The sequence below is a fragment of the Neolamprologus multifasciatus genome, chromosome 2, assembly GCF_963576455.1.
Source record: "Neolamprologus multifasciatus chromosome 2, fNeoMul1.2, whole genome shotgun sequence".
Lineage (NCBI taxonomy): Eukaryota > Metazoa > Chordata > Actinopteri > Cichliformes > Cichlidae > Neolamprologus > Neolamprologus multifasciatus.
Window position 1 is genome coordinate 26,186,443 of NC_140440.1, and position 27,256 is coordinate 26,213,698.

The 27,256-nt window shown below is 39.5% G+C and overlaps 3 protein-coding genes across 3 annotated transcripts in view; all 3 read right to left on the reverse strand.

Moving 5' to 3' along the window:
* Positions 1 to 2,246: 2,246 nt before the first annotated feature.
* Positions 2,247 to 4,895, reverse strand: nme5 (NME/NM23 family member 5). Its single transcript, XM_085180238.1, has 6 exons — positions 4,829 to 4,895; positions 4,528 to 4,666; positions 3,294 to 3,499; positions 2,766 to 2,866; positions 2,539 to 2,657; positions 2,247 to 2,443 (listed from the first exon to the last, which is right to left on the reverse strand). Exons 2-6 carry the CDS (start codon positions 4,651 to 4,653, stop codon positions 2,360 to 2,362), a joined length of 636 nt encoding a protein of 211 aa, XP_085036364.1. The 5' UTR covers positions 4,654 to 4,666; positions 4,829 to 4,895; the 3' UTR covers positions 2,247 to 2,359.
* Positions 4,896 to 6,179: 1,284 nt separating this feature from the next.
* On the reverse strand, positions 6,180 to 10,108 carry rack1 (receptor for activated C kinase 1). Its single transcript, XM_085180133.1, has 8 exons — positions 9,890 to 10,108; positions 9,249 to 9,420; positions 7,997 to 8,144; positions 7,529 to 7,624; positions 7,241 to 7,351; positions 6,841 to 6,981; positions 6,506 to 6,616; positions 6,180 to 6,289 (listed from the first exon to the last, which is right to left on the reverse strand). The coding sequence occupies exons 1-8, from the start codon at positions 9,996 to 9,998 to the stop codon at positions 6,224 to 6,226; spliced, it is 954 nt and encodes a 317-aa protein (XP_085036259.1). The 5' UTR covers positions 9,999 to 10,108; the 3' UTR covers positions 6,180 to 6,223.
* A 6,370-nt stretch (positions 10,109 to 16,478) lies between these two features.
* col23a1b (collagen type XXIII alpha 1 chain b) overlaps positions 16,479 to 27,256 on the reverse strand; it is a 131,448-nt gene continuing 120,670 nt past the window's right edge. The window contains exons 12-30 of the mRNA XM_085180313.1: positions 26,797 to 26,823; positions 26,630 to 26,656; positions 26,454 to 26,507; positions 26,306 to 26,365; positions 26,152 to 26,196; positions 25,948 to 26,025; positions 23,803 to 23,847; positions 23,624 to 23,668; positions 23,422 to 23,502; positions 23,277 to 23,330; positions 22,824 to 22,898; positions 22,697 to 22,723; positions 22,549 to 22,608; positions 22,383 to 22,454; positions 22,247 to 22,273; positions 22,069 to 22,122; positions 21,794 to 21,880; positions 19,950 to 19,988; positions 16,479 to 19,200 (exon numbers count right to left, since the gene is read on the reverse strand). Of these exons, the coding sequence (XP_085036439.1) occupies positions 19,150 to 19,200; positions 19,950 to 19,988; positions 21,794 to 21,880; positions 22,069 to 22,122; positions 22,247 to 22,273; positions 22,383 to 22,454; positions 22,549 to 22,608; positions 22,697 to 22,723; positions 22,824 to 22,898; positions 23,277 to 23,330; positions 23,422 to 23,502; positions 23,624 to 23,668; positions 23,803 to 23,847; positions 25,948 to 26,025; positions 26,152 to 26,196; positions 26,306 to 26,365; positions 26,454 to 26,507; positions 26,630 to 26,656; positions 26,797 to 26,823 (1,008 nt within the window). The 3' untranslated portion in view covers positions 16,479 to 19,149. The remainder of the gene's footprint in view (positions 19,201 to 19,949; positions 19,989 to 21,793; positions 21,881 to 22,068; positions 22,123 to 22,246; positions 22,274 to 22,382; positions 22,455 to 22,548; positions 22,609 to 22,696; positions 22,724 to 22,823; positions 22,899 to 23,276; positions 23,331 to 23,421; positions 23,503 to 23,623; positions 23,669 to 23,802; positions 23,848 to 25,947; positions 26,026 to 26,151; positions 26,197 to 26,305; positions 26,366 to 26,453; positions 26,508 to 26,629; positions 26,657 to 26,796; positions 26,824 to 27,256) is intronic.

Below are 27,256 nucleotides of genomic sequence, written 5' to 3' on the forward strand. Positions count from 1 at the left end.
CACAACAGGGCCCAAACTACAAAATCCAAACCACTGACCAGCGGTAAAAAAAATTAGAAGGTCAAACTGAAGTTTAAAGAAAAGTAAAAAGATGAGCCACCGCTGTTCTTGAACAGTTTGATGATGAGAGAAGGATTAACCTCCACCGAAGTGATGGGAAGCCCAATATACGGAGAAGAAGGGATCTGCTTATCTGTGAAGCACAGTGGCGGTTGTGGCATGAGAGGTTTTGGCCATCACCAGATCTTTACCCAGCTGAACATTTCAACTCATGAAGAAAAGACTGAAAGGACAAACCCTGAAAAAGGTGCTGAAAAAGAACCCTGGAGAGACATAACTAATGAAAAGACAAACTAATGAAGAAATAAGAAATATGATGAAGTCTATGGGTCATAGAATTGGTGTAGTTATATATTCTATGTTTTAAAAAAAAACATATTTAGATGCCAGTAATGGCAATAAAAAAAATGAAACTGATCTCTCTTCTCAAATTCATCTTTTGGTTTCACACTCAAATGTCTTCGGTGCACAGTAAAAGCTAATTGATTGGCTTTGAGGTTGTAATACACACAATTGTATATGTATAATCAGATACATTGAAGTGTGTTGACAGAACTCATAATTTTCTGTCATTCTTTTTCTAAATCCTTTTACCAGAATTATGTGTATGATAAAAGGATATATACTTGGGTTATAATGCTTCAGTCCATTTATTTAAGAAAAAAAATATCCTGAGCTAGTCATAAGCACTTGTGTTTACAGTATAAGCAGCTTTCTGTATACCCGGTGAGTTAGGAACAGACAGAGTCACACACTGCAGAACAAAATGTTCACAGCTGGATAACTGCAATCATCTGTTTCCAACAATCTTAGCATATAAATGTAGGAAATGGTATTGGAAGTACCCTCTTACTGAATAAGCAGACCCAAATGCACAAATAAGTTATTATTTTCACTAATAGTGAATCAATCTGAGTGGAGCAACAGCAACAGAACTGACTCAAAATCAAATCAAATCTCAGCTGGGTTCATACAGTCGACCCAGGTTATCGGATGGATTCAGTGCAACCATGTTCACTACTTCAAAATGCACTCTTTTTAAACAGCGTCATTTGCAGACCCTATGAAATTGTTTGTCCTGTTATTTGGTGCTGCCTTGTCGACCAGCAGTGTTACCTGCTGGGTTGGAGATGGAGTGGCTCTTCGACATTAAACAGTCACCAATAGTATTATTGCCAATAATACTGAATATTTTCTTTCCTCCTTCCAAGTCAGATGGTGCACTGTTTTGCACGGAGGATAAAAGAAATATTTAACATGGCCAATTTTTCCTAAAAGTAACTTTCATATCCTTCCAACAAAGTCAAGTTCACTCACAATGAGACTTCTTTAAATATCTCAAGGTAAAAAATGACATAAGATCACACATGAGTGACTTTGAAAGTGCAACACCAGACACACGTATTTTCCCAGCTAGGGCTAAAACCACTGCAACTCAATGGGAAGTAGACCAAGATTAACAATTATCAGAGGATATATGGGACATAAGTTTGAAATATATACTTTGTCACAACACTGTATGTTCAATTAGTGCCAAACCTGCTGTAAAATAGTTTAAGGAGCTGCCCAAATCAAATTATTCAAAGATTAAATTACAGAGAATATTTCCAGACCTTTCATCCCAGCGTGATAAAGTTAGGTTCATAAGTAATTGCCACCATAGATTTAAAAATACAGACACACAAGATTCAAATTACAGTGCAACTTTATTTCAGGGAGTTAGGCAAACGTGTTGCATGACCCTTCAGAAATGACAGCCAATTGTACACGCAGTCCCCTATTTTCAGAGGCTCAAAAGTAAGTGGACAAACTAACACAACTTTACATTAAATTGTTCTTAATGCTTAGAAAGTGCTTTGAGAGTTCAAACCTTACTACAAGCAGTAAGAAAGTGCTTTCTTTCTTCTATGAAAGCTTAATTCAACCAAACACTTTTTCTATGCCTAAACACTTTTGTTTGCCTTTAATGAGCAAATAACCAACTCTACCTCCTGAGCCACAGCCATTTTTGATGTATTTAGTTAAAGGTTAAGAAGTTGTGTCTATATTTAAGTGATAAGAAGACTTTTAACTTTCATCCATCCATTTTCCTAACCCAAATTCTGGGGCTTAGGTAAGAGGTGAAGTACAACCTAGTTAGATCACCAGTCTAATGCTGATTTATGCCAGAAAGCAAACAGATGCTAACGACTGAAAATATGATTTATTTCATTATAGCGTTGAACAGATTCATTTCTCAGTCAAAAAGAAAGACATTAAACTCTGTGCTCGTGGCTCCTTTTTCCCCACTGTTTGCCTCTCATTGGTCCTCTTCCACAACGACTGCTTCACATATTTGAGGTTGGTCTGGGTTGTTTTGGATGAGCCAGTCTGCAAGCCAAATCTATCAGGAGCAAACATACAAGATACCAATCCCCATGTTCACAAAGCTCTAAACAGCTGGCTAATGAGTGAACACGTGTAGCTTCTAATACTTACAATGGGGTTGAGTGGCTTGTTCATGCAGAGCTCAGTGAGCCCGCGTAGCAGAACTGGGTTTATATACCTGCTCAGGTATTCTTCATTTTCTTCTCTTGAGGGTAAGGGTTCAATTATAGCTGCATAAAAAACCACATAGGTCAAAGAATGAAAAGCATTCAAAACACTTGCATATGCACAAGATCTCTATGTATAGAAGATTATGTGTGGGTGTGCAAATTACTTACAGTTTGGGAACATGAATTTGATCTCCCTTACAGCTGCTTGAAATGAATCGCTTCCATGAAGGGCATTTTGTAGCTCAGAAGTGCCATATTTTGCTCTAAGGCTGAAGAAAAGTACAGTATTCTTTTTTTGTACATCTGCGTATGAGTTTTAACAGAGCTGACCTTTAACCCATACCTTTGATAAAAGTAATATACCAAGCCTTGATGATGGGTCAGTCAAAGGACACGGTGAACTAAAATTCTGAGGCTGAGATCCAGAATTAAAATCAAACACTGTAAGTTATATACAAGTCAAATTTATATATTAAAAAAAAAGCCATGTAAAAATTACATATTATTACTGTTATTCATTTGTCTGAGTTCAAGGATGGGGCAGGTTTGCAGAGAAATATTCAAGTGCTTTTACACCAAAGTGTGAGCATGCTGCACAGTATATATTGTGTAATAATGTCAGCCTTTGATTTTCTTCTATTCTATTCAAAATCTAATTACACCCCACTTTTCATTATCCCAAGGGATGACACTGACCACTCTGGATGGGTTTCTCTGGCCTTGGCACTGTTGACAGGTCCTATGATGGACTTCCAGTGGGCAATAGCATTGTTGCATGCTAGCATCAAGGCAACGATGGGGCCAGAGCTCATGAAGGCCGTCAAGCTGGGGAAGAAATGCTTTCCATACTCCTCTGCGTAGAAATCACTGCATTGCTCTGGACTTAGCAGCAGCTTCCGCTTCTAATGCAGGGATTAAATATTGGATATGGCAGAGAAAGCACATATGGTGGTGAACACAGTCATGATTTATCTCTAACCACATCAGATAGATCAGATTCATTTCTGCAGGCTGGTATTCTGAGGCTATTTGCTATTTGCATATGCATACTTCAGTTGCTTTTACCATGTGCCAAAATGGTTTGTCCTGTCATATTTAATCAGCCAATCACGTCACAGCAGCTCAATGCATTTAGGCATGTATGCATAGTCACAGATCTTCTGAAGTATAAACTGAGCATCATAATTTGGCATAAACAACACGAAAGCATGGATCCATCCTGCTTTGTATCTATGGTTCAGGATGGTGGTGGTGTAATAGTGTGGGGTACATTTTCTTGGCACATTTTATGTACCAGATGTACGATCGATTTATGACACAATATACCCATCTTCTGATGGCTGCTTCCAGCAAGACAACGTGCCATGTCACAAAGCTAAAATCATCTCAAACTGGAATGTTTCCGACAACCATGCTATGACTAGAAAATAAAGTGCCCAGTGATTGTATTATCAGCTACTGTTTGTTATTATTGTTGTTAAGTTATTGTCTTCCTCCCATCACCCCCAGCCAGTTGCATCAGATGTCTACCCCTGCCTGAGTCTGATTCTGCTAGAGGTTTCTTCCTGTTAAAAGGTAGTTTTCCCTCCAACTGTTGCCAAATGCTTGCTCAAAGAAGGACGTTTGATTGTAGAGTCTTTACCATACAGAATAAAACACCTTGAGGTTACTGCTGTTGAGATTTGACGCTATATAAAATTGAATTGCATTGGATATTAACGCCCTCTAGTGGAAAACCTTTGCGCTACTGATATCTGCAAAGGAAGACAATCTATTACTTTTAAAAGGGGCATTTATATGAACGAAGATATCACACTTCTTATAATAGAAAATAGATAAATTATTTCCTAAAAAATCCTCAGCTGGATAGCCTCGTCCCTGACACAACAAAGTGCACCCCACAGTTTCTTCATAAGAAACTTTAACATACCTGCAGGATGGTGAAGCCCGACTTGAGGATAATATTCTCTATCTCCGCAGCTTTGTCGATGGCATCTGGTTTAATAATGGCCAGTGTTCTTTCCACATAAATACGAAGAGGTGAACTTTCATCCATCTCCTCTCGCTCGCTAACATTAAATCAGACAAACGCTTGTAACAATTATCTTTATGATATGAATTTACTTAATATTAATAACAGCTGGCAATGAAGAGTTTGAGTAGCCTCATTATAAAAATGCTTTTTTAAAAGCCAAACTGCGATTATTCGTTCAATTAAACCACTGACCCACCTTCTGGATGTGTATGTCTCTGTTGCTAGGATACACGTGTACGGCACCGTATGCAGGACAATTCTTACGATGTACAAACTCGCGAATTCAAAGGTTCAATAAATATTTGTCCCCCTTCGTCAAAAAAAGTATCAGCTTCTCTTAAATCTGTTTAGTTACATAAAATCTCAGGGTATAGTAAGAATCACAATAAACATGATGTGGGAGATTATGTTATAGCTCAGTGAAGAAACCTTTTCGTGGATAGCTGTACTTGTATGCCCCCTTTTTGCGTGGCAATAACTATTAACAGTGTTATTCCAGCAGCAGATCTGATAATCAGACTTGTTTTCGTGACTCGGATAGATTTTGCAAACCAAAGTAATTTAAATATGGAGGACTGACACATTGGGGTACACAGTATAAGGGGGCACCTTACCACCCTGGTTTAACTACCAGGATGACAGTGAAAATACTTTAAAAGAACACTTAAATATTACTAAAGTAGACATTAATGCTTTACAAAGGCCAATTAATTGACTATTTGAGGACTTTTACTGCACATATTTAAAGTTGAGCCTCTTTGTATACAGATCACATCAAACCTTCATACTCTGTAGCATTGCTGCTGTGACCTGCTTCTCTCTCGACTCAGGGAGTAGAAACAGTAGACCTGACCCTTCATATATTTGAAATCTTATTCATAAAACAGATATAGAGATAAGAGGCTTTTATCATTCAGGGAGCATCTGTAACATGATCTGAAAAGTAACCATTAACTAAAGATATCAGACAATTGAGTAAAAGGTACAAGATCTGAGATCCACAAACTTGTGCTTCAATATTATACTAGATCTCATTTTTCCTTCTTAAATCAGACTAATACTATTAACTTTTCAAGGGATTGCACAGGTCAGCACCCTCGTACCTTTTTGATCTTTTCAACTGGTAAATTCCTTCAAGATCATTGAGGTCTGGGGACCAAATGCTCCTAGCTGTCCCAATGTCCAGATTAAAGCACAGAGGAGATTGGCCTTTGCTGTGATTGCTCCTGAAATGTGCAACAAACTCCCTCTTCACATCAGGACCTCCCCAACATTAGACTCTTTCATAAATAGTTTAAAAAACCACTTTTATTCCTTGGCTTTTAAACCAGAATGAATTCTATTTTGTTTCATTTCTTACTCAAATTTTCTCATTTTATGCTCCTTTTCTTAAATTTTGTCAATTTTATCTCTTTTGATCATCTTAAATGTACAGCCCTTTGATCAACAGTTGTTTTAAATGTCCTATATGAATAAATTTTACTTTAACCAACTTATATGAGAACCACCAATATTATACAATGTTCAGAGCAAGACGGGACACACTCTTTCCAAACAGTCTTTTATTTAAAGTTGCTTCAACGAGGATTTTTTATCGAGTTCCAATGGTGACCTGCCACACTCTGATCAGGTTGTCAGTGTAGCCAGCAAACAGGGTCTGTAAAGAAACCGAGAACACAAAGTCAACGCTCATCAATTTCTGCCGTTTTATAGTCCGATCATATTCAGATAACTGTTTTTAGTGCCCCTCATATTTGCAGGACTGTCACCAGTAGACATCAGAGGTAAAAGTGAATGGGAATAATCACTGGGGGTAAAACACTAAAAGCACCTCTTCTGACAGTGAGACATGCTTAATATATGTTTTTCTTACCTGTCCATCAGCAGACCATGCCAAGGAAGTACACTGTGGGGGTTCGGCCTTGCTGTTTGTGCTGATCACTTCCTGTCTCAGCTCGTCCACAATGATCTTGCCCTCCAGATCCTACATGAAAAGAAGAACCAAGAGGTGGTGCGATCACTAACAGGTATAAAACAGTAACTGAAGTTGAGCACCAAAATTTATCATTAAACTAACAAACGAGGTTAGAGCTCAGAAACAGCCTCTGGTTTTCATCATAGAATACAGCTGGCATGTTAGGTTACATCACTGCCCTTTACAACTTTAATTTTTAACACACAGACTGATACCAGAGTGTGAAGCCTTACCCAGATCTTAATGCTGGGTCCAGTGGCAGCACAGAGCCAGTAACGGTTGGGGCTGAAGCAAAGGGCGTTGATCACATCACCGCTGTCCAGGGTGTAGAGGTGCTTGCCTTCATTCAGGTCCCACAGCATGGCCTGGCCATCCTAATGTGGAAGACAAAAGACATCCTTCAGTTCAAACATTCTAGTCACTTTTAAAAATCTTTAGCACTAATGATGATCTCTTTAAGGTGCAGGAATCACTCAGTAACAGCCTCTGGTGTCATCAATATTAAAACAGATGCATGTAAAGAATACATCATTGTTGAAACCTGCAGGCTTTAATTTACTCCTATTAAGTGGAATAAAAATTATATATATATATATATATAAAAAAAAGACATTCAGTTAAATTCTGCCTTACCTTTCCACCAGATGCACACAGGGAGCCATCAGGAGACACGGTCACTGTGTTCAAGTAGCCAGTGTGACCAATGTGGTTGGTCTTCAGCTTGCAGTTGGCCAGGTTCCACACCTATGAGCAAGGGGCACACTATGTTAGGCCTGCACTGTTATAAGTGCCATCATGTCAGCCTATCTGAGCTTTGCTCTCATAAATAATTCTCATCACTGAGTTCAGTTAAGCCATGCGAAAAGTTTTTAAATCACTGAGCAAACCACACAACACCAAGTTTCCACAAAGGTAACATACCTTAACCATCTTGTCCCAGCCACAGGAGACGATGATGGGGTTGCTGCTGTTGGGGGAGAAGCGAACACAAGACACCCACTCAGTGTGGCCCTCATCCTGCAAAGTAAAGAGCTTTGTGAATTCTCAAAGCCAGATTATGAGTTATGCTGGCATTAAAAACGTCACGTGATGCTATTTGGTTTGTGCCCTCATCAATAGTTCTCATCAACGAGATCAGGTAATACATGCAAAATTTGTAATAATCATCGAGCAGACAAACCATATAACAAAGTTTTATTATCTGCCAGATCATTTTATCACAATCAGGCAAACAAGGTGGGGAAAATGTAGATGTCAACAATAAAGTGCCATCTAGTTGCTTTACATTAAAGCTAGCATCTTAAACTGTGTTAAGTGTCTCATTCAAAATAAGATTAAGGCATTAAGAAGTGGCTGATAGCTGCAGGAGAGCATTAGATGGAAGTTCACCTGGATGGTGTACTTGCAGACTCCAAGAGTGTTCCACAGCTTGATGGTCTTGTCCCGGGAGCCAGACACGATCTGGCGGTTATCAGCAGAGAAAGCCACGCTCAAAACATCCTTTGTGTGTCCAACAAATCGGCGGGTGGTGAGACCACTAGGAAGAAAAATATGCAGGCATTTCAGATAAACTAAATTACTGTACATCTTAGCATAACCAATCAATGCATGCCTGCTGCCACTGCATCCAAATACTACTGACGAGTCCAAGGCGTAGACATTATTTAAGAGCCAGAAAAAAAATTACTACACCACTTTTTCTTGTGTCTTTGTTTTACAATGCGAACACTGACACTGGGGAAAAAAAAAAAAAAAAAATACAACTCAAGATTTTAAAGCTGTGGATGCACAATCCAGCAAAACTGGACCATCTGCACATTTATTACCACCACTGTTTTCAGCATAAATCTTAGGCAGTGAAATGGTGTGCACACATAAAAGCCTTTGAGGCCATTCAAGAAACACCAATGTTGCTGCTCGACTCAGTTTTCAGTGATAAAAGAAATTAAATTAAAAAAAAAAAAAAAAAAAAAATCAAGGAAAACACAACAGCCAGAGGTGAAGAAAAGGACAAACTATGTGGTTTGGGTTCACAAGTAGTCTGTGAAATCACCAAAGAATGCAGCTACACTTACAGTTTCTTCCATACTACTTGCCCTTAATCTGTTAAGCAAAAAACCCCTCTTGTTTTCTGACTTTGCTCCCACACAGTAACAAAAATCAGCTAAATTATGTTCAAACTTCCATTTCCCCTTGATTTTGTGAGTACAGTGTGCAAATACAGTAACAGCAGCTGATGGATGTGTGATTTTCTGAGCTCATACTAAGGGTAGAGGGTAGGTAATGGGTTTGACAGAACCTGTGCCTGTCTGAGTACAGACCTTCACCCCATTACCTTTGTGGTGGTTCTGTCTGCGTGAGGCCGATCAGACTGCTGAAAAGTCAGTGTGACCTGATCTAGACAACTTAGGCTTTGTTGGTATCATATCTCTACTGATGGTATAGTTTCAGAATATCAAACTGTTCTCTAAGAAAACACTTCATTTGTAAGACTATTTTTGGCATATAACAGATCTGAGAAACTAGCACTAGGCCTCTTCAAACTCAAGTGATTCTTAAAAATCAAATGTCATTTAGAAGACTTGGCTTTTCACCTGTACTTCTACACATCTGCCCAGGGGTAAAGACTCCCTGCACTTACGTGGTGAGATCCCACAGGCGGAGGGTCCCGTCCCAGGCTCCGGACAGGGCAAACTGTCCATCAGAGGAGATCACAACATCACTCACAAAGTGAGAGTGACCCTTCAGGGAGCGCTGGGGGATACCATAGTTGGTTTCATCACGGGTCAGTTTCCACATGATGATGGACTTGTCTGGAAAAAAAGCAACACGTTTTCATGTCTCAACGTCCAATATTCATTCAGGAAACGAATAATTTAAGCATCAGCATGCATCTATTGCTAGCACTACATGCACACCTGTTACACTTCGGATCCACGGGCTCAGTCTACGAAGGTTAGGAGGGTTTTGTTGCTAAATAATTACATTTATTCTGGTAACTAAACGTGCTATAACCCTCCTAACAAGTATGGACATCAACGGGTCTGTTACAGATGACGACAGATAGCGCTAGCGAGCTTAGCTAACCTGCTTCTTTCCAGCTAGTTAGGACCTTTTTTTATGTAAAAGCTTGAGTCCTCTTTATCTAATATTACGTGGTTACTCATGTTTTATCTGCTCCTTACACACCAGTTTAAGTATCTGCCTCACATTACAGCGGCAGCAGCTAGCTTAATAATGCTATCTGAGCCATGTTGGCGCAACCGGCGGGGGAAGCCTCACCTCGGGACGCCGACAGGATCATATCGGGGTACTGGGGCGTAGTGGCGATCTGGGTGACCCATCCACTGTGCCCCTTCAGGGTCCCCCTCACTGTCATCTGCTCGGTCATTTTGGCGAGGTTCGGTGGTGCCTTTTGCAAGGATGGATTCGGATTTTTCAGAGGTCCGGGAAAACCTAGGTCCTCATCGCATCTAGGCACAGAGGAAAAGGAAGTTCAGACCCGGATGCAAAAACTAAGAGGGGGTGAGAGGCCCGCGGAGGATTCTGGGATATGTGAACTTCAGCGACGTGTGTAAAAAGAAACGAAAAGAAAACCTCTAATACTACCTCTAGTATGTGCTACAGATTATGTTAAATTCATGCTCTCTTTGTACGTCATATTTAGTAAAAGTTTTGATAAAAAATGGTTCTCAAAAAGCCCCGAAAACAAACAAACAAACATGTAAAACAACAATCATAAAAATGTATCAAGGTACGTTTTTCATAATAATAATAATAATAATAATAATAATAATAATAATAAATAAAACACAAAACGCAGTTATAGTCATTTTTGTTAATGCTTTCTACCCAAATAGAAATTGAGCTTAATTCATGTAACGTCTAATACTTGTATTTACATACAACCTATTTTATTGCTCATCAAAGAAGAAGAAAAAGAAAAGGAATTGTTGCCCGGCTCTAAATGCTTTCAATACTTAATATAGTTATGTATTTCCTAATTCGTTTTCATTTTTATTTCATATTGACGTATTGTTTTTAATTCAGTTTAGTTTCAGTTTTTTTTATTGCTTCCAAATGTTTAGTTTAGTTTTTAATAGATTAAGTGTTAGTTTTAGTCTCTTGTTGTATGGAGGACATATGCCAGACGCAAGGTTTAGGAAAATCACTACAGGTATTCAAATAAAAACAAACATTTTTTTCAAAACAATTAACTCTTTTTAGTTTAGTTTTTGTATTAGCCAGGTCTGTGTTGTATATTTTTCATGGTATGAAACTATGAGCAGCAGAATTCATTCTTTTTGCATACAGTGTGTGAATTCTTCCACTTCAGTGATTGATTTATGGATTCTTTTATTTTGATCTGGATTCTAATCTGTATTTTTCTTCTTCACTTTATATTGTCTTTCAGAATTTTTTTTTTTTTACACCCGCTGAGGTTTTTTTTTAAAAATAATTGTTCAGACGTGTGCGAAGCGTTGCTTTTAATTATAGCACCCTCTAGGGGCGAAATGCTTTGTCACAGGCGCGGGTATTTAATCCTGAGTGATTGTGTATATGTCAGATGCTCATGACAGACCTAACCAAAAGACAGAGCTCCTCAGAAACACTTCTTTGATACTCAAATTTCATATCAACGTGCCTGCTGTCAAAGAGTGTAGACAGCAAGAGCTCAGTAATCAGTGAAGTGTACCATATGTAAACATTGGTGTAATCACAACGAATGATCTAATGGTTCAGCTCCATCACAGCATCTCAGAAAATATTTAAAAATGAAATAATCGTAGTCTTAGATGATTTGACATAGAAATAACAATTTAACATAACATTTAACATAGAAATAACAATGTCACATCTTTCCATGCTTAAAGTTTTGGTCGGTTTTGTTTAGGTGACAGTGTTTCTGTTGTGGTTAATGCCAACTTCTTTATGTGTAAATATAGTTGTTAACAGCGGGGCAGCACGGTGGCACGGTGGTTAGCACTGTTGCCTCACAGCAAGAAGGTCTTGAGTTTAATTCTACCATCAGGCTGGGGTCTTTCTGTGTGGAGTTTGCATGTTCTCCACGTGTTTGCGTGGGTTCTCCCCGGGTACTCCAGCTTCCTCCCACAGTCCAAAGACTTTGAACAATCTAAATTGCCCGTGGGAGTGAATGTGAGTGCGACTGGTTGTCTGTCTCTGTGTGTTAGCCCTGCGACAGACTGGCGACCTGTCCAGGGTGTACCCCGCTTCTCGCCCTATGACAGCTGGGATAGGCTCCAGCGCCCCCCGCGACCCTGAAAAGGATAAGCGGAAGCAAATGGATGGATGGACAGTGATGGCCTTCTGTCTTGCTTACAGCTAACATTCAATCAGACAAAAACTATCCCACCTCATAAAGTTAATTACTGTTTAAGGTTCATTTGGTTAACAAACTGAAAATCTTTGGTTGTGTCTCTCTCATTTTTTGTCTTGGCTCTTTAGCCAATGAATTGTAAACCCAATATCTGTTGACTATGACTTTTGTAATGCCTCAAAAGTAAATCCACTTTAAACAAGACTAAGACCTGTGACAACGTAAAAAATGTTTGCACAGATCTTAGACTCCCTTTTAGTATTGATGCCTTTTTAATTTGTCATTTATTAAAATTATAAATATATATTTTAACTCAAAAGTACAGTTTTTACATTTAATGTTGCTGAAACAACAAAATAATAAAAAAAAATAAAAAAAAATCTATCTGATCGAGAAATCACTCATCTTTGAAAAAGAGAGTTTATTACAGAGAAATGGCTCTTTCCAAAATAAAAGCTATACTATAGCTTCTTCTGGGCTATATTCTCAGCAGCATATTAAACATATCAGGTCCCCATAAGGAGAATCATAAATGACTCGGGTAAAGTTTGTAGCATGCCTGCTTGTTGTTTTTGTCTGCTTCCACTTGTCTTTGCACTAGGATGATGTCAGAGTAAATGTGCAGTCATATTAGTTGTGTTCCTACTAGTGCTGTCAGCGTTAATCTCGTTAAAATGACATTAACGCCATAACGTGGCAAATCTCTGTTAACGAGTTACCGCTGATCGCCCCGTGCGTGGGGCTGACTGCGGTCAAGTGAGCCCTCACTTACGAAGTCACAGTCAAGCTAGCCGCACCGCCAGCCGCACCGAAAATGTGGTTGCACTACTCTTACGCATATTACGGTATCGGTGCCGACTGGCTTAGAAACGCAGTCTTTTGTGTCCTGGCACTATTTTACTTCACAATCCACTCCCAGTTTTAGTGTATCTCCACTTTTCCCCCTGTGATCCACAGCGCAAATTACTGTATGATTCAGATAAAATTAACAATAAAATTTACACAATTTACTCTACTGTACTTTTAATCTCCTCATCTTTGACCTCAGATTACAGGAAAACTGTAAGAGGTGACGCAGATATTTCACTGGATTCAGAATCTAGGCCATCTCCACTCTTCACCCTGTGATCCACAGCCGAAAGTACTGTACGGTTTTTGAGAAAATTGATAGTAAAATCTTCCTATTTTTCTTTACTGTACTTTTAATCTCCTCAACTTTGAGCTCAGATTACAGGAAAACTATAAGAGGTGACGCAGATATCTCACTGGATTCTGACTCTGGGTGACCCCCACTCTGCACCCTGTGATCCACAGCAAAAGTTACTGTACGGTTTTCCAGAAAATTTATAGTAAACTTAACACAATTTACTGTACTGTACTCTATATATTCTCATCTTTGACCTCAGATTACAGGAAAACTGTAAGAGGTGACGCAGATATCTCACTGGATTATGACTCTGGGTGACCCCCACTCTGCACCCTGTGATCCACAGCAAAAATTACTGTACGGTTTTTGAGAAAATTGATAGTAAACTTTGCACAATTTACTCTACTGTACTTTTAATGTCCTCATCTTTGACCTCAGATTACAGGAAAACTATAAGAGGTGACGCAGATATCTCACTAGATTCTGAATCTAGGCCATCTCCACTCTTCACCCTGTCATCAAAACAAAATTACTGTACGGTTTTTGAGAAAATTGATAGTAAAATCTTCCTATTTTTCTTTACTGTACTCTATATATTCTCATCTTTGACCTCAGATTACAGGAAAACTGTAAGAGGTGACGCAGATATTTCACTGGATTCTGACTCTGGGTGACCCCCACTCTGCACCCTGTCATCCACAGCCAAAATTACTGTACGGTTTTTGAGAAAATTGATAGTAAACTTTGCACAATTTACTGTACTGTACTCTATATATTCTCATCTTTGACCTCAGATTACAGGAAAACTGTAAGAGGTGACGCAGATATCTCACTGGATTCTGAACCTAGGCCATCTCCACTCTGCACCCTGTGATCCACAGCCAAAATTACTGTACGGTTTTCCAGAAAATTGATAGTAAACTTAACACAATTTACTGTACTCTATATATTCTCATCTTTGACCTCAGATTACAGGAAAACTGTAAGAGGTGACGCAGATATCTCACTGGATTCTGACTCCGGGTGACCCCCACTCTTCACCCTGTGATCCACAGCAAAAATTACTGTACGGTTTTTGAGAAAATTGATAGTAAACTTTGCACAATTTACTGTACTGTACTCTATATATTCTCATCTTTGACCTCAGATTACAGGAAAACTGTAAGAGGTGACGCAGATATCTCACTGGATTCTGACTCTGGGTGACCCCCACTCTGCACCCTGTGATCCACAGCCAAAATTACTGTATGGATCACAGGGTGCAGAGTGGGGGTCACCCAGAGTCAGTCTCCAGTGAGATATCTGCGTCACCTCTTATAGTTTTCCTGTAATCTGAGCTCAAAGATGAGGAGATTAAAAGTACAGTAGAGTAAATTGTGCAAAGTTTACTATCAATTTTCTCAAGAACCGTACAGTAATTTTTGCTGTGGATCACAGGGTGCAGAGTGGAGATGGCCTGTATTCAGAATCCAGTGAGATGTCTGTGTCACCTCTTATAGTTTTCCTGTAATCTGAGGTCAAAGATGAGGAGATTAAAAGTACAGTAGAGTAAATTGTGTAAATTTTATTGTTAATTTTCTCTGAATCATACAGTAATTTTGGCTGTGGATCACAGGGGGAAAAGTGGAGATAAACCAAAACTGGGAGTGGATTGTGAAGCAAAATAGTGCCAGGACACAAAAGACTGCGTTTCTAAGCCAGTCGGCACCGATACCGTAATATGCGTAAGAGTAGTGCAACAACATTTTCGGTGCGGCTGGCTTGACTGTGACTTCGTAAGTGAGGGCTCACTTGACCGCAGTGTGGGGCTGGACAGCATCAACTCGTTAACGAGCTAACTGCGCTAACGCACTAGTTCCCACCAATTGAGGATTGCGTGGCACATTACTTTTGTCCATGACTCGCTTACCATCAGGGTCATGCTTCACATGAAAACCGAGATAGTTCCAAACGCCAGATCTGAATGAGGGTGGGGAAGGTTCAATTTCTGTCTTGCTAGCTTGCGCTGCGCTCAGTGGATCTGCACTCGACAGTGCAGCCTAGGCGGAGTAGTCGAACGCAGATCCACTGAGCGCTCAACACAGACAGCATCGTCAGAAGAAAAGTTGATGAAATAAATAAATTTTTTTGTATTGTTCGAAACATATGCCTACCGAACCGAAAGCACTGTATCAAACGGTTCAATATCGATACGAGTCGATGACAAATTAAACTTAACATTTTCTAATATTATTCCTTTAATCTTCTGTCTCTAGGTGTTTGTGTATCCACCCAGCCATCCATTTTCTTTCGCTTATCCAGGGCTGGGTCATGAGGACAGCAGCCTAAGCAGAGAAGCCTACACTTCCCTTTCCCCGGTTACTTCCTCCAGGTTATCCAGGGGAACACCAAGACATTCCCAGGCCAGCTGAGAGATAATCTCTCCAGCGTGCCCTGTTCCAGTGTTCTGCCACTGGGACAAAAACCGCGTTGTTCCTCCTGTATCTGAGGTTCAACTAGCAGACAGACTCTCCTTTCCAGCACCCTGGCATGGACTTTCACGGGAGGCTGAGTAGTGTGATTCCCCTATAGTTGGAGCACAACATTCTTAAGGATGGGAACCACCACTCCGGTCTGCCAATCCAGAGGTCTTCCGTCTTCTGTCTCTAGCTGTTTGTTGCAAATGAATTTCCTGCCAACTAATGTAAAATTTTATTTCATTTATTGATAACTGGAGAATACATTTGAGGATCTAAAAAACAAGAAAACTGCATGGATATGCCACTTAGTTCTTTAGTGCAGTTAGTGCAATTCCAATAACAATTTTATTTATATTTGATATACAACAGTTCCTCAAGAAGCTTTGTATTGCATGGTAGAGGCTCTAAAATATTAGAGAGAAAACCTCAACAATCAGAAGATCCCCTATGAGGAAGCATTTGGTGACCGCGGGAAGGAAGAACTCCCTTTTAACAGGAAGACGCTTCTGGCAGAAATAGGCACAGGGAGGGGCAGTTATCTGCAGTGACCAGCTGCTGTGTGGGTTAAAAATAAGAGAAAAAGAAAGGTTGCACAGAGAGATAAGGAGAAAACAAACTATAGAAGAGAGCACAATTTAATTCAATGACATTCAGTGGTGGCATGTGATGAAGAGAATGGTAAATAGATGCTCAGTGCATCATCGGAACCCCTGCCATAGTAACACAATTAAGGGATGAGTCAAGGTCACTCAGTCCATCTCTAAGTATATGATTTTTTTAAGGAAAGTTTTACTGCTAATCTTAACCTGACCTGATCATTCAGGACTTAGAAATGACTAGAAGGATTCTAAATTCAATGCATAAAGTATAGCACAGATTTGGCCGCACCTCTTAGTTTTAATGTAAAATGAATGAACCAGAACAATATAACATGGATATATTTAATGACAAGCAACCATAGAACTAGAGGGTTTATTTCCATCTACATGTTTAGTTTACCAGATTTTATGTTATACATTTTAGACAATTACAAAAATAGCTTAAATCTTTTACAACCAAATACCCAACCAAAAAAGAGCAAACAAAAACATCCTCACAAAGTTAAGCTAATACTGTGGTAAAAGAGTTGCTAAAACAAACTCTATCCAGACATGGTGCCATTTACTCATTTAGCCATAAAAAAGACACTGATAGAATCTGCGAAAGAAATCAACACACATATGTGATGTGGCAGATAACTACCAGCTTTCCCAATGAAACAAAACCTAAACTTGCGTATTAAACCATTCTACATAACTGCAACCTCAACACACATTTGATCATGATTCCCAAAGAAAGTTCGTTTTAGCTTAATGTCTTTTCGTTTTTTGAGTATGTGTTATTTAAGTTAACATATTTTTCTACTGATACAGAAATTGTTTTGTGTTTTAAGTGATGCAACTTTGCAGGTACAATGTAAAAGGCTTCATGCAAAATGATAATAAACAAAAGGTGATATGAGGTTTGTTACAGCTTCTTATCTGAGGCTTAAACAGGAAATATTCTGTTGGAAGACTGCTTAACAAATTTATTAAACTACCACCTGGTGTCAGGTTTATGTCACAGCTGCCCTAAATTAACAGTATTGGTCATTACCAAAATCATTTTCTTATGTTTCTGTACCGGTTAATCCACCAGTATATACAACTACCTTATGTAAATAATATTTTTAATACTAAAATATAATTTCTGTTGTTGTCCAGGAATTTTCCAATTTACAGTTTTACCCAAAACAGAAAAAAAAAAAAAAAACCAGTAATAAAAAGTAAGTATTTCTGGATTAAGATTCCAGATTATCTTACATACCTTGTACAGAAAAATTAGTTTTAGTGGTTTAGCGTTATGCTCCGTTAATTTCTGACTTCTTAGAGAAGTCCAGTGTGCCAGGTTAAATTTGGATAGAAAAAAAAACATGAATTCAGTTTGTATTTGCCTAATAAACAAACATTATATATATATATTTTATATTTTTAAACACATTTTTAAGAGATTTCTAAAACATTTATGATTTTTAATGACAGGTAGTCTAATAAATTTGTTAATTACTGGATCTGCAGCCTAAACCATACTCGAACATAACGTGAGCCTGGTTATAGGACATTAAGATATTTATAATTACAAGAAAGTCAGCATTACAAATGTACTGTTGTAATATAAAATCCATTTGAAATATTACAGCATTAGTTGAAAATGTTTAGCAGCCTCTGTGGTGATGGGTTAATAGTACTGAAGACAACTAACCAGTGTAACCTGTAGATTGCCAAAAATGATTAACCTGAAAATGTATTTTGCCTTTCAAAAAGATCATTACTGAGTAATAGTAATACTGCATTACAAATATCATCACTTTCCATTAATACGTATATGTTTGCATATATTGATCCTATGCATTATCAGTCCTGTGTATAGTGTCCAAGTCAACACAGATTACCATTTCACCATTTGTTTTACAGTTCTTTAAAAGGTGTGCATTTGTGCGTGTCTGTGTTTTATTTGAACAGTACACAAAAGTATTTAAGCACCAATAAATGAGTAAGTCTGAGGAAAATGTATTACAAAAACCACAACAAACTAGTTGAAGTCATCTGACTGCAAAGACTTTAGAACCACTGTGCTGAGATGTTGCTGAATGAAAAAAAACTACCGCCAAAACAACTGCTGTGTGCATGTTTGATTAAAGGTTTCTTCTTTAGAGCGTTAGTCCTGCATTCCATGACTAATATTGATTTAAAGCTATCTAACAAACAACAAACATTTAAGTCAGCAGCAAGGACTTCTACTGTTGTCCAGGAAAGACTGGCAGCAGTAATTAAACATCTTTTCCTTTCTTTCTGTGACTAAACTATAACAATCAGTCAAAACGCATCAAGATTGGCAATCATTTGTCAAGCAACTGAAACACTGGTTTATCATGAATACTGTTAATGGTTCCTTCAAATCTGACCTTAAAGTTTCATACCTAGTCATCTCACAATCATGGTAATGCACAGGAATGCAAAAATGAGACTGGCGATAGGTAAAAATATACCATAATAAAACAAAACGGCACAAGTCATCATAAACGTCAGCCGTAAAAAGTGGACTAACATTTCTGAGTGGCTTGTTCATTTAAAAAATGCTTATTGTATGTAAAAATCGATGCACTTTGAGGTTTCAATGAGGGACCACAAGTCATACAAGCTGATAGCATGTTATACAAAACTGTTATGATCATGCATTAGTGAAAACTTACTTACTGACTTAAGATTAATTTAAGAGATCATCATAACATGTTCAAACTATCTGCACAGAAAATCCTTCCTTATGTGCCAGTGACATCATTGACTCTCAGAAAACCTCAAGCCTTTACAAAACATCAGAAGCAGGTTCATCTTTCCCTCTGAGGTGAATGTGGAAACGCAGTGTTTGCGTCCTCTTGGAGAGATTCCATGTCGGAGGATGTGAGAGTTCGGTTTGACACAGGGGCATTACATGGCCGGCTCTGCTGCAAAAAGCAAATCAGCCCCTTGTGATTTCTGCGTGTCTACGTGTCCTTACTCCAACCAGGCCCCGCACCGTTTCAGGGCTGAGAGAGACGCTTGCGTTTGAGCTTCTGCCTTGCCATTTCCTCCTTTCAAAACAAAAACAGAGAGAGGACAAGAGAGTACTGACAACACACTCTTGCATCCGCCGCGAAACAACGTCCATCTCTCCAAGCATTCATCCATCCTGTGAGAATGGACGAGTGCGCACACGACAATCAGGCAACAAGGCAGGCTTTGTTAGTTAGGCACTCCTCTACTCCAACAATGGCATCTGGACTGTCCTCCAAACTAAGAGTCTCACGGCCACGTCACGTCAGTCTCTTCAAAAGCACGGCTGCTTTCACAACAACAACACCGGATCTCGAGTTTAAACTTTTTTTTTTAATACTGTAGACCCAAATATGTCCTTGTTCTCAAAGTCTCAATATATTATATAATAGGATTTTATAAAAAAGGAAAAAAGGGAGTGGGGTTGTTGGCATAGTATTCTGTTGCAATATATACCACATCAATATGTACAGATTCCATGCTGCTGGTTAGTAATCACTGCAAAAGAAGAAAAAAATAGACTGATTAGTGCAGAAGAATTTAAATCTGCATTCAGATATTCATGCTCTGCAATTACAAAATCGCACACAGACTGTAATATACTTACAAAATGCTCCTGTGTCAAATAAGCCAACAAATATGAATTCAATTGAATAATACTACGCATGTGTTTTGACTTTGTTAGCCATTCCCCCAGAGCACTCTCTGCTGTATCAAAATCATTTGGAAATGATTTCATAAGTTAATAAAATGATTAAAAAAAGATGTTCGAAATTTTAACACTCACCTTGTGCCAGCAGCCCGGTATGGGTAGCCCGTCACGTCCCTGCAAGGTGAAAACAGAAGTTAAAAAAAGCGTGAAAATGTCCAGCGATGCATGTTTCCCCGCATCTGAAGAATTTGCACGCTGCTGATTTTAATGTCGGTTGGTGTGCCTTCACGGTCAGCCGTGTTATATTAAAAATCTAATTTTACTTTTGTTTTGATTTTAAGTCATATGTTACTCTAATAAATCCAGATTTCTAAGTACCACATTACTTTTATTATCACCATCATCATCATCATCATCATCAACTTTATTTATAAAGCACTTTAAAACAACCACAGCTGACACAAAGTGCTGTACATTGGAACTGTAAAATAAAATTACATGAGATATAAGTAAAAACCAAATAAAAGAAGAGTGAAATCATTAATTAAATAACTACTTCAATTAAAAGAGAAACTAAGTCTCACTGAGGTTAAAAGCCAAGGAATAAAAGTGGGTTTTAAGACGTGATTTAAAAGTGGACAGTGAAGGGGCCTCTCTAACGTGCATGGGCAAATTATTCCATAATTTTGGAGCCACAATAGAGAAGGCCCTGTCCCCTCTGAGCTTCCCCCATTTCGATCTGTTAAATAAGAGGTACAGTCAGCAGTCCAGTTAACTTAGCTTCGCTTTGGATAGGTGCACTAGCTTGACAGAAGTACTGGGACACACCTCTTTATCTCTGAAAAGATGTGTGATAAAATGCACCTATCCGTGCAATCTGCTTTTAGAAATATTTGGTCATTGCAAAGAGCTTGCTGAGTAGGATGCCGCAGTCAGTTCATGCAATGTCTTCATCATCTATAAATTGTATTATTGTAAAGTGGAATTATTTAGGAACTATGACAACTTGACCAGAAAGTGTCAGACCATATAAAGTTAGTTACTGAGTGCTGTGCTGCATAGCACATAAAAGTTTCCTCAGTAAGTGCAGAGCTCCAAATCTCTGGCATTAACATCAGCACAGAAACTGTGCACCAGGAACTTCCTGGCATGGGTTTCCATGGCCATATAGTGTATATGCTAGATGATGCCAACCAGCTACAGAACTGTACCATGTCTCATATGTAACTCGTTGTCAGCATTTACCAAATGTCTGTCTGTGGCTCTGATTTTGCACGATCCTTCATACTGATGAAACTATTAATTACTATTATTTTCTTGATTACACCTGCTTTTTCCTCTTCTGTTTTCTTCTTTGCAATCAAGTATAGTAAGTAGTTCTGCATTTCTGGAACTTGGCATTGTGTGTATATTTCACAAATTCATAGCAAGCTCTACGTTTTTTAGCTTGATCGGGCCAAGACAGTTTTGCTGTTTATTATCTGTGAACGCCTTTCTTTATTATTATTATTATTAAGCCAGACCCACATGAACAATGTGTTGATAAATGTCAGTGTATATGTTTCAGAGTTGGGACCAAATGGACCCCCCCCCCCTCCAAAAGACCAAAATTTAAAGAAGCGTTTAAACAGTCAATACCAGCATCAGTTACAGTGATCAGAGAGAAGTGGGGAAAAGAAGCAAAGATACTGTACCAGAGGACAGGGGCCCTCAGGGCCAGAAGGAGGAAGAGGAGGAGTTGCAGGAGAAGAAACCGCTGCCTTCACAGACTGCTCTTTAGACTCATCGCACCCCTGTTAGCAGGAGCCGATTAGACATTTAAAGCATAGAAGAACAAGTTCAGAAAAGGAGTTAAAGGGTGAAACAGAGATAAAGATATATGCTAAGTGTTTTTAAACTAAAAAGCTAGAGGAAAGTGGGAGTAAGTAAATCAGCATTGCTGCAAAGCCTTTGTGTGTACATGTGTGGAGGAGACATACCACAGGACAAGGCTGGTCCAGACCTGGAGGACCTTGTTCACCCTTCTGGCCCTTTAGACCTCTCTTCCCTACTGTTCCTCTGTCACCCTGGGAATGATGAGGACAACAGTTAAACAAATTCATACACTTATCACATGCAGCTAATGAAGACAACCCATTCATACACTGGAAATAGTTTAAGCAGTTTAAGTCAGTCATTATTGTTGCTATGTTAAAAAACTGAAGGAGGAAGATGCGATAAGCTGGAGGAGAACTGAGGATCTGTTTGGACTTACCTTGTCTCCTTTTTCGCCTCGATCACCTTTTTCTCCCCTCAGGCCTGGGAAACCCTGGATACAAAACCACAATCCATAAGGGAACTTATTACCCAATATATGTTAGACTTTATTTAAACTGAAGATACTATGATAAAAAAATGTCAACATGTATAGTTCTTCTTAGTAAGAAACTCACATCAAGTCCAGGCTCTCCTAGTCTTCCCTGCAAATACACATTGAGAAAGGTTTTTTTTTTTTTTTTAAACAATGAATAAACCAGCAACGAACAACAGATCTATTAAACACTTTTATGGAGGTTGTTGTGTCCTTACTTTCTCTCCCTTGGCACCAGGAAGGCCCACTAAGCCCGGAGACCCAGGTGGACCTTGGAGGCCATCTGATCCCTGCAATAAAAGCACACATTCATCACTGCATCATGTCCAGTTCTTGAGCCATGACCAACACGTTAGAATAATAATAAAGCCCATTATCACTTACTCTGGATCCAGGAGGACCACTGTCTCCCTTCTCTCCCTTTATCCCCACTCCTGGTTCACCCTGCATTACAGCAAAGCCACACTGAGTACAAGACAACGCATCATACAGCTGCCATCAGCCTCCATCACATACAGATAAACCAGCTTACCTTAGGACCAGGCATTCCATGCAGCCCCTGTAGGAGGACATTGTGTGATGTGAGTCTTTGCAAACTACAGATCTGACTGGACTTGTTTTTATCTGAAATGATATAAAGTTATGCTGCAGGTACTCACCATGGATCCAGGGTGCCCAGGTACTCCCGGTGGGCCTGGTGGGCCAGGTGGGCCTGGCTGGGAAATCATCTGAACCTTTAGCACCAATGAAAAAGTGGAAACAAGAGGAGAAGCATATAAATTAAGTGAAATAATCAGCTAAATTCAAAACTTTGTATGGTCGTTCCTCAAAGTAACCAGAGAATTTCAGACTGTTTCATGTGTTTACTTCTTTAGATTATTATTCTCACTCATTTCCAAAATAAAAATCAATTGGGAAGAACTTAAAACTAGAGTAAAATCTACATCAATGAGTGTGAACATTATTCAGTTCTTTAAAGCAACGAAGCAGATGGTTCAAAACATGCAAATAACAAATAAATAACAATATATTTCCCTTTAAACTGTCTGTTTGGAGGTGCAGCAATCTGTAATGAATGTCAGAGGATTCATGTATTTCATACTCATACTGACCAAGTTGTCATCTAGTCTGCAGTCGCCTTTTTCTCCTTTCTGTCCATCCATACCCTGAGCCACAAAGAGCAGGATTAACTTTCAGATGTTTTTAAAGTTGTCACCATTGTGTTATTAGCGAAATAGAGTCACTGTCGCTACTTACAGTAGGCCCAGAGAGACCCATCTCTCCTTTCTCTCCTCTCATGCCGGGAGGTCCTGTCTCACCCATGTCACCTTCGGGTCCCTGGAGATGAAGAAGAGATTAATAAGGTAGATAATGCTAAACGTCCCACTGACTACTATATGAAGTAGTGAAAAAAAAGGAGCATGCGTCTGGGTGTAATATACTCTCTTTGTCGCTTTACCTTCTCCCCGTCAACTCCTGCTGGTCCAGGTAACCCGAGCTCACCCTGATGCAGAACAAAAAGAGGGAAGATGCACTCGGTGGACTAATATATCTGACTTTGTCTACAAAATCAGGCTTAGCATGTTTTGGGTATTTATCAAACAATAAATATCAGCCAATTGCAGCTGTATGGCTTACCTTTTCCCCTGGAGGTCCTGGAGGTCCTGGTGGTCCAGGTGGCCCCTGGAGAAAAACAGGCAGAATAAAAGAAATGAGCACAAAGCTTTGTTGCGTGACCAGTGTTAGACTAAATTAACCTAGCAGCAACTGATTTTCTGGTTTAGCTGATTACAGCTAGTCACCGAACTTGTGTGTCACTTGCTGCCGGGCTGGCGTGCTAACAACAGCTGCCTCTCTTGGTGGATAAAATTGCTCGTGCGAGCTGTGAGACCAAAATCAAACAGATCAAACCAAGACCTGAAAGCAGCTATAAAGCTGTGGGGAGCTAAGGAGGTCTTTCTCTTACAAATAGTCACATGCATCATATAAAAATATGACACTATAACGGCTTTAATTAGAGCTGCAACTTTCAGAGAGTCCCTTAGACATCTTCTGCATTTTTTTATCCGCTCACTCTCACACTGTTTATCACAGTGAGGCTGGTAACTCATTATAAAAGGCCCAAATCGTGAACACAAAACGCTATAATTCACAATGTGGGCCTGACAGTAAACAAGTCCAAAACCTTCCTTCATTCCTTTTTGCTGATCACAACCAACTTGAAGCAATTTTTATCTTACAGAGATTGTAAAAGAGCTCTGAATGTGGTCTGTGCTACACAATAGCCTGGCACGGCTCTCTGTGATTGTCTGAATGATGGGACCGCTGGAGAAAACATTCATGTGACTTTATGTAACCCTAATGATGAATGAAGAATGGCGTGCATATATGTAATAGGCCGTTGAGTGATAGCTCTTGTAAATCACTCCACTTAATCTTTATATTCACAATGCTGCACTTGTTAATCCTCCTTGTAAAGGCTCCGGTCATCTTGAAGCAATAAAAAGGAAAAAAGCCAAGTTGCCTCCCAGAGGTGTACGATTCATTTTCCAGTTCCTAACTTGTTGTTCGTTCTCAGCTTTTAAAGCCATGGAAACTGATGTTTACAAGCAACTATTTGATCCCAGACACTCCATCACTGGAAAGTGAATGCTATTCATCTGCAAAATGACTGACGGTGACAAACAACCCATCCTAGCATTGTTTTAAACCAAATTCATCATCACCTAACATTTCACAACAAGCACATGAAACGCTGCTTTTCACACAAACAAGCGATCAACTCACAAGGTGGGTGGCCAGTGAGCGCTACCTGCACCGTGGAGCCCTGCGTGTGAATTTGTGCCAACTAATCCGCAATGGCAAAGAGCTTCCGATAAGATCTCGGGTCCATGCTTTCACCAATCCCTTTGCAACATTCTTATATTGCTTGTATTGATTGTTGCATGCAGGAGCTCAGCTCCAGGGGGACCTGGTTCATAATTGTTTTAAATCAAATGCATGCCCCGCTTCTCAGAGAGCCATCTGCCAGTAGCACTTACTGCGGTGTACAGCGGGATTGAAGAAGCTTGTGTCTGAAGAGAGTGATGTGAGACTGTGTTGACAGTGAGGTGCTCCCTTCTCTATGCACAAAGCTAGCACAAAGTAAAACACACCATGCTGCCCTGTAGCAGGTTTCAAACACATACTTTTCACATACATGCCATAAAAACACAGAAGGCTTTTGATTTTTTCTGCATAATTAATCAAAGCTCTTTAGGCTGCATGTCATCTGATAGCACAGCTGTGCTTTATTTGTAAGGGCTGTGCTTTTTTTTTTTATGCCCCAAACAAATACACAAGAGACTCTGGAAAACTGGGACACTCAGTAATGCTCTTTAGATGTGGCCCCTAGAGTGACATCCAATACATATGAAGACCAACGCTCTTTGTTGAGGGCATCTACAAACACAAACAAAACCCATTAGCAAGAGAAAGCGGGCGATGCAGTAAATACACAAGAGATGCTTAGATGCAAATCTGTGCATTGGTGTTAGTTACTGGTCACACCGCCAAAAACATGCAAGAAACAGCAGCAGCAGATTACCGAAACACTGATGGTGTTGATGGCCTGTCGAGGAGAAATGGCGACATGTTCAGTTTTTGGTTTCTTTTTACCACACTGCCAGCTCTGGTGTTATTTACTTGTTTTGATAAGCTCTGCCTCGATCCTTATGTGGAATTCAGTCATAAGCGGCTGAATGAATCGGGTGTCGCTGACACCAACACTTGAATATGACTCACCTGCAAAGCATCTAGAAGCTTCCCATTGAAGTCGATGATGTCTGAAGCACCCGGGGTGCCCTTCTCACCAGGAAAACCCTGAGGCAGAAAAAATAATAATGTAGGAATATTTTATATAAATGTATATAAATGTAGAGATGCATAGATGGCTCAGCATAATAGCAGAAGGACAGAGTTGGCCCTTAAGCATAACAAATAACATACCATGGCTCCCTGTAGTCCTTGCTCTCCTCTTTCTCCTTTGTCACCCTGTTTGCACCATGAACACCATATTATGGTAAAACTCTTTCATAGCATAATTGTTAGAATTATTATTGATCATTATTATTTCAAAAACAATTTCAGAAATGTTTCTTACCTTTAATCCTGGAAGTCCATCCATGCCTCGCTCTCCTTTTTCTGCACTCCCAGGCTCGCCCTGTTTAAATGCACATTAAAGGTTAGAAACATACTTAAAATCATCCATGTCAGAGACATGAGAGCGGTAGAGCAAAGCTCGGCTTTACCTTTTCCCCCGGGGGACCCTGTTGTCCTGGATAACCAGGCTGCCCATCTTCTCCCTAGCAATTCAAAACAGCCATTAAATGCAGAGAGAGCTACATGTCTGGCTATATAAAAACAGCTTTTGAGCCCTTTGATGACAACACTTCAGTTAAGATCAATAGTTTGTTAGCAGTCTTACCGGGTTCCCAGGCAGTCCCTGTGGCCCCTGAGGTGGAAATATATTTTAAAAATAAATTATGATTATTCCGACTAAAAAGACTCCAACAGCAAAAGCCAAATTGCTTCAGCTGTAAACCAAACAAAATGTGAAACAAACTCTTAAAGCTTAGTGTGAACTCTGCTCACCTCAGCTCCATCGCGACCAGGAAAACCCTGAAACGACAGAGGGGACATTTAATGAGGTGAATCTACTTCAGGAACATGAACCTTTTTGGCCACTAGATGTCACTTTTCAATAAGGCATTCAAGGCAGTTTGTAGACTTCAGCTCCTTCAGCACGAGCTGGACTGTTTAGAGAATAATTACAGGAAATGGATGAATGATGAACAGAGAAAAATAACAAAGACAGATGCTTCAATACAGGCCATAACTGGTTACCTAATGCATGGATAAGCAGGAAAATTCTGAAAATTATGCTCTTTTGGCCTTTCCAACAGCCAGATGTAAACCCAACTTCGGTCTAACTTGTTGGACAGCGGTGTTCCCGTGTCAGCAGTGAAGATCAATCTTATGGCGTGTCGACCTCCCCAAAAAGGGTTCAAGAGACTTGCAAAATGCCCCTTAAGAATGCATTAAGAGAGTTTTC